Source organism: Bradysia coprophila, unplaced genomic scaffold (assembly GCF_014529535.1).
Source record: "Bradysia coprophila strain Holo2 unplaced genomic scaffold, BU_Bcop_v1 contig_232, whole genome shotgun sequence".
Taxonomy (NCBI): Eukaryota; Metazoa; Arthropoda; class Insecta; order Diptera; family Sciaridae; genus Bradysia; species Bradysia coprophila.
The window spans coordinates 6,087,167-6,099,809 of NW_023503493.1; the positions used below are offsets into that span (position 1 = coordinate 6,087,167).

General features: G+C 36.3%; 1 protein-coding gene across 1 annotated transcript in view; it reads right to left on the reverse strand.

Moving 5' to 3' along the window:
- Window positions 1–12,643, reverse strand: part of LOC119076085 (steroid receptor seven-up, isoforms B/C) — a 69,980-nt gene that overhangs the window by 25,245 nt on the left and 32,092 nt on the right. The window contains exons 3-4 of the mRNA XM_037182738.1: window positions 8,578–8,746; window positions 7,617–7,999 (exon numbers count right to left, since the gene is read on the reverse strand). Of these exons, the coding sequence (XP_037038633.1) occupies window positions 7,617–7,999; window positions 8,578–8,746 (552 nt within the window). The remainder of the gene's footprint in view (window positions 1–7,616; window positions 8,000–8,577; window positions 8,747–12,643) is intronic.

Sequence of the window (12,643 nt, forward strand, 5' to 3'; positions counted from 1 at the left end):
AAAAGCCTCACTGAAGTGTGCCACAGCGATTACGTGGCTGATATAGAGGGAAAGTTGAGTAGTAACACCAAATGCTTCTTTTCGTATACTAAATCCTTGAAGACTTCTAATTCTTTTCCCGTAAACGTTCAGTTCGGTGGTGTTTTATCAACCGACAAGCAGTCTGCTTGTAACTTGTTTCCTAAATACTTTGCTACCGTGTACCAGAAACCTGACTCGAAAGTGATCGCGACGAAAACCCCTCGGAACCTCCTCCTAGCTCCCACCATTACGCCCGAAGAAGTGATCCCGATTCTGCGGAAGCTAGATCAGAACAAAGCATCAAGTCCTGACCTTATTCCAGCCATTTTTTACAAAAAAACCTTCTCTACGATTAGCGTTCCGTTGAGTCTGCTGTTCAATAAGTCTTTACAAGAAAAGGAATATCCATCTCAATGGAAGGTTGGTTTTGTGACTCCGGTGTTTAAAAGTGGAAGCAAGACAAAGGTTGAGAACTATAGACCCATAAGCGTGCTGTGTGCAGCATCCCAAATATTTGAGAGAATAATCTTCAGTCATTTATACAAAAAATTTAAATCACAGATTAGTCTATTTCAGCATGGTTTTGTCGCAGGAAGATCGACCGTTACTAACCTTCTCGAATATGTACACAATGTTGTGGTAGGAATTGCCGATGGTGGTCAAATCGATACGATATTCACTGACTTTTCCAAAGCGTTCGACAAGGTGTCGCACAACTTACTCCTCCAGGAGCTTAGGAATTGTGCAGTTGGAATCAGCTTTCTGCCGTGGTTTGAATCTTACCTGATTAACCGGTTACAATTCGTGGTTATAGGTGACACTAAATCAACAAACATCTCTCCTACTTCCGGAATTCCTCAAGGATCAATACTTGGTCCACTCCTGTTCCTGATCTTTATCAACAGTGTGCCGTCGGTTTTCGAATCAGCGAACGCATCGCTCTTTGCTGACGACCTGAAACTCTACCGGAAAATCGAGAACGAAAACGACTGCAAATTGCTTCAAGAAGACATCAACTCACTAAAAGATTGGTGTATCACGCGTAACTTGCACCTGAATGTCGAAAAATGCTTCAGCTTTACTACATCGAACAAAAGAAACAAAACCAATTTCGCCTACAATATCGATGGATTGGTTTTAACACCTTTAACCATGAAATCTGACTTGGGCGTAATTTTCGACGAAAAGCTCAGTTTTAAGAATCACATCGATGGTATCATCCGGAAGGCGTACAAAATGCTAGGATTCATTTTCCGATCGACCAAGTCCTTTAGATCACCAAAGAGCCTCATCATCTTATACAATGCATACGTGCGAAGCAGATTGGAGTACTGTTGTTCCATCTGGAGTCCCAGTGCAGCATTGAACAGTGACAGCATTGAACGAGTCCAGCGAAAATTCACCCGCATGCTCTATCACAAATTCCATTGGCAAAAGCCGGACTATCACACACGATTAAAGTATCTGAATTTGCAGTCACTCGAAACGCGTCGGCTACAGTTCGATGAATTCCTTCTTCATAGACTGGTTCACGGCAATATCGAATCAACTCTAGGCTCTGAACTTAAATTCAACCACCCAATTCGTGTCACGCGCAACCAGCCCACGTTTTACCTGCCATTCAACAAGAAATCAAACATCCAACGTAATTCTCCTATGTACAGACTTCAGAATAACCACAACGAATATTTTTCTTCGGTTGACGTGTTGGAACCGAATTTCTTTGTGTTTAAAAGCCGAGTAAAATCTCTTTATGAAGTTTAGCGCTTGTAACTGGCTCGATTATGTAATTTTTTCTTTCTTCTTTTTTTCATTTGATTTTTATTTTTTATTCTTAATTTTCTATTGAATTCAATAACTTAATGACGATTTGTACAAAATGATAAACGATTAATATGTAATTAGGGCAGTGCCTGTGTATTGATCGAAATAAACAAACAAACAAACAAACAAACAAACAAACGACGGTAAGGACTATAGTCAAATTGGTTTTTAAAATGAAGATGTCAAAAAAATTAAAAATTAAATTTTTACTGAAAAGCTAGTGGTGCCAGGTAAGTTGAAAATCCGAAAAGTTGAGTTGTCAGGCCCGCCAAGACTTTAAACAAAAATTTTATTTGTCGTTTGCGATGAATGCTTTCCTTACGACAGTCATTTTGATTTTCTATGACGTGTGATGGTCGAGATGTGCATTAGGACTACCGTCGTTTGGGTCCTTCAAGGGCTCAAGGATTTAAGTCCGAGAACAAATGTTTGTCGTATTCGGTGGTGTAACCATATTAGATAGGTTTCAATCCGTTGCCTTATGAAGGACTTAAAGTACCGTGAAGCACTTTTGTAGTATTTTATTAGTAGGCGAATCAAAATGCACCACCCAAAGCCATCTTTTTCAAGCTAAAGTCATATGTTTTTCTTCAAAAACACGAATTTCGACTCACAAATTTAAAATTGTTCGCAATGTTTTCCAGTGTGAATGTTGAAAATCCATTTTATGTCGATAAATATTCCACAACAACAAACAAGTACCTCAACCTCTCATAATTCTTTGATTTTTATTCTCAGCGATGCCATTATGTTGCGAATGCAATCACTGCATGACTTTTTTTTTTCTTCTTGTAAATAACATCGCCGTACCCGAGATGCAAAGTCACTGGGTAACATATTTTTCCTTTCTTTTCGAGAAGAGAAAAAAAAAGTCGTGACTCAAGACATGTGTTCTCTGAAAATGTTTTATTTTCTTTTTAATTTCGTTTTTTGTTTAGGTCAGTGAATAAATGATTTTTTTTTGCATTTTTGTTGTTTCGTTACAATACTTCCAATAAAATCAGATGGTAATATCTCAATTGTAAATGTAGTATTCGATCGGAGAGAGATTCATAGTCTGTTGGTTCATACACAACAAATGAATTCGACGTGAAGAAACAATTAAAATAAATTAGCTGGCTGGTCTATTGTGTTTTTGAGGAAATACTTGAAAATATGCTGCGGCACAAACACTCAAGTATTATTAACCATTCGACGAATTGTAGGAAATTCGTAATTGTTTGTTTAAAACGAGATTCAGAAAATGATCTGAAAAATAGGGAAGATATCCCATCCGAAATATCTTCTATTTTTTAGGCACTGCCGAAGGGCAGAAAAACATAAAAAAATCCCTTTCCGCTAAGAAGACAAATCTTAAAAAATTCCTTTCTTAAAAGTTGTGTTAAAACGATTGAAAATCCTTTGCCAAAAATTGCCAAAAAAATCCTTGCAAATCAAATCAACAGAAAATCTTTGAAAATGAAAGGAAAATTCGAGGAGGATTTTCTTTCTGAAAGCCTTGGGCACTCACAATACACGTTTATCTGACACTCAACCGAGTAACATTTGCCAATTCGTAACTTTATTCACTAATAAAATATTCTTGTCCACTTATGTGTTTAAAACTTTGAAGGACTAGATTTGCCATTTTTACACTTTCGATTTAATCTTTGATGTCGACAATATTTGTGGCATCGACAATCATTGAACTAATAACAAACGTTTTTAGTAGAACTTGGTGGAATGTTGCAAAGATAGACCGAAGAGAAAACAAATGAAGTAAAAGATTTTGTATCAAAAATGTATTTAACGGACCTAAATATTACATTCATGATAGAGATAAGCAGATAAAACTGAAACTATTTGTGAGCTCAGATGCTTCGCAGGTCTGGAAGTTCTTAACTCTTAATATCAAACCGGCACCCTTTTCTTAGGCCATTCATTTGCACCTTATGAATTGTCATCAATGCACCCTTTTAATTTATGAAAAGATCAGTCAAAGAGCCACTCAACGTTATGTAAACACGAGAGATCATTTTCATTTCAGACCAACAAACCGCACGAAGAAAATCAATTACAAACTATAAAAAGCTGAGCTTGAGCATACACACTCGAAACGTTTCACCCGACGACCGGCCAACCATTCAAAACGATATTATATTGCTCGTATTAAAAACCCATTAAGAAGCTTTGATCGCTATCGCACCGACCATTAAATCACCGATCAAAATAAAATAAATAAATAAATTATCATTTAATTCCGTTTGATCAATGCACGGAGACAAACGGACAGAAAAAAAAGAAGAAGAAAAAACAGTGCGTATAAGGTGTTAAATACATGACACCGAACACGGACTGATGGTTTTAAATGGTTTTTTAGCTTTTTGAACGGTATAATATATATAAAACAACATCGACTATCACAGAAGAGCCACCAGCCAGAGACCACACATAATGTGTCGTTTGGTTGGTCCACCGAGAAAGGTGAAGCTAATATAATGGAATGGTCACTTGATATCAAATAAATGCTCATAAAATGTGGTAGAATGCGCGTTCCAGTCATAGATAAAAACGAGTTTGTGTAAATTATGACTTTTTAACATTTTTTACGGAGAAAAAAAAATCTCTTTTTTTCCATAAAAATTAGAATTTAATTTCTACGTTCGTTTGGAGATGAATGAAAATTGAATTTCGTGAAGCTAAACGGAGATACTGATAAATTGAACAGAAGAATATCTCTTTCTTCATCCGAAGATGTTTCGGTGGATTCAATTTATCTGTGACACCTTATGCCCATTTGTTACGAGATCTGTTAATGTTAATTAATTAATTTATATAAGATATGTCGAAACGACAGCTATTCGATTCAGGTGTGCCGAGATAACGTTGATAAATTCATCATAATCGCAACGGAACGGTGCAGAGAAGCAAAACCAATTCGTCTTTTTCCTCAGACAGGCCATGAATCTTTAAATGATTCCCATCAATTAATTGGTCAAACGAATATTGGGAAACGGTTTAGAATGATCGATGGAGGGAGTATTCCCACTCAATTGAGAGTTAAAAGTGTTCGTATCACAGAATTAGAGTAGGTTGACGAAGGCTGCGGAAAAAGGCACTTTTTTTAGAAGGGCCAAGCCTCGAATGCGATTTTGTGGTTTTATTGTATTTTGTGTGAAAACTTAGAGCATCTGCATTGCGTGCTTCACTGCGCTATCTAACGCATTCACTTGAAATGTGCCAAATCCTTCTCATTTTGCTAAACCCTAAATGTCAGCCCTTCCAAGTGAGGGCAACACTGGAAATAACGAAAGGCTTGTTCCAGTTTTTTCATGCATGTGTCGCATATCGTGGGTATATTATGCAAAATCACATACAAACAACGATTATTGACGATTATTTAGAGATGTAGATGCTGTTAAAACTTGATTTGAAATCGAAGGGTTCATCTGGTATGGACATCGATGGCAAAAACAATCAAACAATGAGCGTTTAATGTTCTATTATATGACAAAAATAATGGTAAAACAATTGAAGTAAAAGATTTTGTATCAAACAGTAAAATAAGTTTGAACAACAGAAGTAACAGATTCAAAGACTATCGGCATGGTTACCGTGATATTCATGCCAAATGTAAAATATCATTGTGTATCAAAGCTCATCGCTTCAGAAAAAATTAATGACTGAAGATGCTTTTAGCGCTTTCGAAGATTTTTTTTATTTACTTCGATCGCTGATCAAAAGGTTCTAGTAAATCAAAGACAAGCTTTAATGTACTGTTGAAGTTGAAGAGTTGCATATACATACTTATTACAGGGAGAGTAATGCATTCGACATATTTTCTGATTTGAGAGTTGTTGTGGTTTGTAATTGATTCAAGAATTAAAACAGATGAAAATCTAGATTTTTATGTTCTGTATTTTGGTTGTGCTCGCAACAAGAATGAAATACAAAAATAAAAAAATCTGTGTTTTCGTTTGTGTTGAACAGAAAACTTGTCGAATTTCACTTTTCTGAGAAAAGTTTTCTCTCCCTGTAAACGGTTGAAGTACAGCACTGCTTCTTGCACGAACATAGGAAATATTCGTCTACTCCGAACCCAACTTGAACTTGAGTCTAAACAGTTATTTGACATTTGCAATACAATATTTAAGATAGTGCCAATTTTTGTGTTGACAATTTTTGTGCTGGCTCAAATTATTTGCGCTATCACAATTTTTTTTTTTAATTCGTTCAGTTTTCGTTGTAACACAAATATTTGTGCCATCCAAGATCTCAACTCAATAACCAATTTAAATTTACAGGTCCGAATTATAGACGGCAACTGAATTCGCCCTTCAATAAATTATATTAGGAAGGTGTTTGGTTTGCCATAGAAAGATAAAAAATGGGGTTTGGATATAAAACAAATAAAAAAGTTGAGATAATGATTTCAGAAAATCATATACATACTGCTAATGACTATTCGTGTCACTAGTATGTTTATACGTCGAACATGTACGATATACATGTCAGACGTTTGAATATATACATATCCGAAGTAAGGCAGAAATGAAGCTGTGTGTCAGCCATTTCATACATACTGGATGTATGATTGACGAAACTTTTTTACCAGTGCAAAAACCCCTGAAACCAGGGACAATTTTCTAGGTATGTCAAGAATTGTCAAGAAAGAGAATTCGAGAAAATATTCCCTGCCCGTGCTTCCTGTTTCGTACTAAACACATACCTAACGTGCCAATCTTCTACTTCTTCTAAATCTCACTATACAGAGCAAAAGTAAAGCAGCAACGCAACGAGTCATACAAACTCCATACAGTCGACGTCATCGAAATTGAGACATTAATTTGCTTCAGCTGTTTTTCAGCTGATCCACTCATAGAAACCATAAATAGTGAAATGGTGAAACAGTTACAGCCACACCCGTGGTGATAAACCCGTATGACTAGTTTTGTTTGTATGAGTGGACCACTGGACTAACTGAAAAGCAGCTGAAGCAAAATTTTATCCTCATTTCACTGACGTTTACTGTAAAGAATTGCAAGAAAAAAAGAAGAAGGGAGAATGAGACCTCACTGACCTGATGTAACTCTAAGGGATGGTAGAGACGATGAAGACGGGCGGAAAAAGTTGGCAAAAATGAAAGAAAAATCTAAAAATTTGAGGAAAAAATAATTTCTAAAATAAAAGTTTATCAAAAGAAAATGCAAATTTTAAATTGTTGAAAATTTGTAACCAAAATTAGAAACTTTAATTACGCGAAATTTATTTGAACTGAAATTAAGCTACAGAAAAAATAATCTAAATTTTCTTGTTTAAATTTTAAATAAATAAATTAAATTAATTAACCAAAAATCCAAATGTACAAAATACTAAAAAATAAAAAATAAAAATCCAAAAAACAATTTACAATCAAAAAAAAAATATATGAAACGATCATCATCTTCTACCAAAGCCGAACGGTGAAAACCGAAATTCGGGACTACTAAATGCACTACTGTGACTGCCAAACGATGCGTTCATATAACTATCTAACGTACTATACAACCTTGGCGGCGTTTGATAAAAGTAATTATTCGTTGGCGAATTGACTGTACCAATACTACCTGAACTGGTGTTACTTTGCGGTGACGCGTAACATTTGGAAATTGTGTGGTGATTTTGTGTTTGATTAGACAGATGAGTTTTAACCGTTTGTAACAGTTCGGTTTCAGTGGTTAGAGTGTTATGTGAAGCTGAAATTTTTGTTAGTAAGGCCGATACATCCGTGAACAGGATGTCCAGCAGCTTACCTGTTGTAAACAGTACGATTGCTTTCAGACAGGAATATTCGGCCGAGTCAACGTGCAGTGCTTTCAGCTTTTCCACTTGCTCTTGAAATATCCGTATGTGATCCATGAACGCAACCACTCGATCGGCGGCCATTGGTGATGCGTGTAGTCCGGCAGCCGCTAATAACGGCGCCACATGTAACGGCATCGAACACTGTGACGCATTTAACACAAACAATTCGGACCACACTAATCGCAATAATGCCACTTGATCAGTCACTTGCAATTCGGGAAAGAATGGGATATTTTTGGCCCATTCAACTGCCGAAAATAATAGTCTTGCCGCTAATTCACATATATTGTCTATACCCATAATATTATTTGGTTGCATACACTGGCCATACCTGGAAATGAGAAGTGAACAAAAATTAATTTAATTTAGTTTGAGTGCCTCAACCTATCAGTATTAGGGCAACAGATTTTATGTGGCTTGTCGAAATTAGAAGTTATCACAGCAACAAGTTAGACACCACAAATCTGCCGTATTATCGCATGTATTTTCACATTAGCTTATAAAAGCTTTCGAAAGTTTTTTTGAACTTCGAGCTTGTTTTGCATTCCAATGGATTGTGTCACTTTTTGAATGGAATCTAAAAAAAGCTCGAAGCTCACAGAAGTTTCGAAAGCTCTTAAAAGCTGATGCGATGTTTTTGCTTAATACGGCAGAAATCTGACAAAACGTTTTCCGGTCAAAATGTCTCACTGACAAAATAACGTATTGCATTTTGTATGTGTGCTTTGGAGAGCTTTCGAAAGCTTTGAGCTTTCTTTGGATTCCATTGCAAAAGTGGAAGATCTCACTGGAATACAAAAAAAAGCTCAAAGCTCCCGAAAGCTTTTCATTCAAAATGTGATATGCTTGACGTGGCCCACCCCTGAGTTATTCTATAAAAAATTACAAAAAATTGATCATCTCACATACCTGGATGTCGGATATGGTTCAGCACGTAAAAGTAATGAAATGTAGGAACTAAGGTAGGAATGACCGTTATATCCGGCCACTGACATATGATCGCCATTTGTTAAATACTGTCCATGCATGCCCGGCAATGTTGTTGGTTGTGATGGTGGAACACGTCCTCGTTGCACAGCTGAAATCGAAGAGAAAAAATCGAATTTAATGACGGATGGACATTGATGCAGAAGATTGTTGAAATGGTTGTCTCTCGGAATGCTCTCGATTCGGAAAGTGAATACTATTCCACACGAGTGGATTTTTGATATTATAACCAAGTGGTGTTCATATATATATAACACCCATCACCATCATGCCACAATTAATCGAATTAATATTGAAATCGGAATCAGGGTCAATAACACACACACACACCGAGCACAATATCACAGTCTACATAAATAGATAATTTGAAATGAATTTAATTTATTAACGGAATTATGCAAGAAGGTGTAATAATATCCAGCACCAATTCATAGATCTCATATAGTGCTCTCGGTAATTGCTTGCTCAGTAATTATTAACGGTGATAATTGGTCCAACTTCTACAAACTTGCCAGTGCGGCATATGCTTTTTTGTGTTCGAACTAATTAGAATTTTTAATTGAAGTTGGTATACAAGAACTACAACCGCAATTGCATGAATTAAATGAAAATTATTTTCTTCATAAAAAGTGGCTCTTTGCAACGCGATTAATTAATTCGTTACAATTGGAAACTTCAACGTACGTTCAAGACGAATGTATTGCTAAGTCTTCCTATCCATGAATGTATCGTCTGTACAAGGAAATTAATTTTGAAATTAGCTCAAGGAACAATGTAATGTGTTACGTTTCCTCTGTCATCCCCTTAATGCACACAACGATAAAATATAATCTCCAACTGCCACATTGTAATATAAGAACCGAATCAAAAAATTAATCGTATTAGACAAGGAAACCCTTTATCCTTTGCGTATATTTATTAAATCAAATGAGTTCATATCTCTCAGCCTTATACCAAAAAAAAGAAGAAACGAACGGTTCAGAGTATCGTATCCGATCCCCGTTTCACAAACATTTTTCATCAAATTTTTTTTTCTCTTTGCTGCTGCTCTACCTTCACTCCGGTAAGCGCATATCATTATTTATATTTGCACATCTAATTAATGCAAAAACATTATTCTTCGTTCCATTGTACCTTTTACCCATAAAATCCACAACATTGCCTATTGAGCTTACTCTTGCACAATTTGTGTGTTATTCTATGGGAACCGAATAGAAGAGAGAAGAAGAAAAAACAACACAAACAGTTTGACCATCGAGGAACAAAAAATAAATAAATCGAATCAAAGTACAAAAGGAAGCGTAAATACTTATTATCCGAATAGATTATAATTTCCAAGACCCCCATCCATATATACCTACAAAACGTACACATTGCATAGAAACTGACCATTTCGGATAACGGAGAACATGTTGCTGTTTAATTTCTTTTGGCATAAATGAAGGTTCAGTGAAGACAAACTAAAGAAAGAATTTTTTTCCTCTTTAAAAAAACATTTTTTTAATGGAAAAGGGGTCGAGAATTCGGTGACACCATTCTCTCTATGCACACATAAAGAACACATCAATATTATAGTGACCACTGGTCAAACTTGAAATTAATATTCGGACAAGTCATCCAACCCCATGTGCATTTTCTTTATTTATTATTTTCTTGAACCGAAAATTATGCAAAAGGGTCAACGGAAAGATGTTAAGGTTCGTTGTATGGTTCAAAAAAAAATCGGCTTACTATACTAAGTCTTGCATCGTCTTCATTGGACTTCACGCAAGATTGTGTTGTGTTAAGACTTTATAGGAAAGGATAAGGTTCTAATGGTTCGACAGATATTTTTTAATGTAATATTGGTGTGGACCCCTATTGTGTGTTAAGCATTTAATTTGATTAATGACCGTAGTGGTTCGTTCATATTATTTTCGCTGAGGGATTTTTTTAACAGCAAGAAATTCTGTAGAAGATTCACACGTTCCTGTAGAAAGTAACTGGCAATTTTGTTTGTCTAATGAACAATGTTTTCGATAAATAAACATCAATAGCATAAGATAACGGTTGGCTTGGTCTCATATAACTTCACCGGAAACTGGAAATATTTTAATTAAATTTCGGAGAAATGTTTCTCCGAAAGATCTACCTTCAGGATTTCAGTTTTACAAGAAAATATTGTTTGCACATAAAATTTGATATCCTCGCCGGTGCGGTGAATGTATCCTGAAATCTAATCGTATCAGTTCTCTTTCTTAACTGTATAAGCGAAACGAGTAGACAACGTGCGACCATATATCACAATAGTTCTATATGCGGACGTGCGGGAAAACAGGAAAAGAAGGAATACATGCAGTCTTGGTTGCAGTGCCGTTTTTAGCTTTTGGGCGCCAACGGGCAATTGGAAAAATAGACGCCAATTTAGTAAAGCTAATTTTTTTTAAGGACCTCGGGCGCCACTTTCTTCTGCTCCACTTCGGGCGCCACGGGCATTTGCCCATTTGGCCCATATGAAAAAGGCGGCACTGCTTGGTTGATTTCTTGGTTGCGAATGACTACTGTTGTGCAACACCGATATTTATAAAACTAAAATATTCTGATTCGTCTCGTCCATACCTTTCGATGTTTCGCACACCTTTTTTAACCGAAAACATCCAGATATATGCTGGAAAAACTAGTGAAAAACAAAACAAAAAACATAGCTAACGCCGACCCGTACGAAACACCTATTCGTATCAAAAGCCTTTAATGTGAAACTCTTCATTTCTCTTACTTCATTTTCTTCTCTGGTGAAAAACTATTCTTCCTTTTAAATCACTTACATTATCCACTCTTTGCCTTGTTATCATATACAATTAAATTGCCGGAGGCAATATAGACAGCCCCGTACGAAGTCAAATGTCATAAATTCCTATTTAAACACCTATATACCGCTATATTTACCTATATTTCACTGTAAATAAACATTTCACAGAGGAATATGCTATTATATAGCTCTATATGCCTGTATATAGCTCAATATAGCTGTATATAGGTATATAAAGATGTCCATATATGGAATCCCTGAAACCCCTCACACTTAACACATTATTTCCATGTTAACAGAAACTCTCTAAGCATTATTTTGCCCACTTTATATCACTTTTAATAAAATCCAATATGGCCGCCGGCAGCCATTTTGTTAGGAGACCGGAAATAGTACCGACGCTTTACATTCGTTAATACCTTTCAAACAAAAAAAAAATCATGAAATTCGGTCAAAATTTACTCGAGATATTGACAAAATACACCACGTTCACTGTACTTCCGAGTAGCCAGATAAGAGCTCACTCCAAGAGACCTAGCTCACGCTCCGGAGAACATAATTTCATAAAATTTTCCCTGATTGGTACGGTCAATACCTATCTAATAAAGCTAAAACAGACGAAATATGTTCAAATGTGGCCGACCTACAAGCAAAAACTGCTTGCCGCCCTGTGCCTGTTCCACACCAAGGGGTCTAACTCACGAGTCGGTCATCCTATTTCCATAAACTTTTTTTTTGTCGATCGGTATTGTAAATACCTTTTATTTGACGTATCACTTACAAGTTTAACGTTTAAATGTCCGGAGATATCTTCGAAAAACCGTAAAGCACTTATTGGGCCACAGCTCGGGAGGGGTCGATCCAAAATCACTCATCTTCGAACTTAGCCTGTCTTTTGACATTACCAAACGGGGAAAAAAAGAATTTTCAAAATCGGATGCGTTTTACTCAAGTTATCGTGCAGACAGACAGACGGACAGACGGACTTTTTTTTTTCGCGGATTTGGCATCTCTAGACAACCACTATAGGTTTCCCCTTACTCAGGGAGTCCAATTCGACGTGTTACAAACGTATGCGTAAACCTATAAGACCCCAGTACTTCGTACGGGTCTAAAGATTGTCCCGGAAACTTGTCCCAAACTTCTGTCGCTTTTTGTTGAGTTGCGATAACGTTTTACGCTAGAAAGGTGGGAACGCAA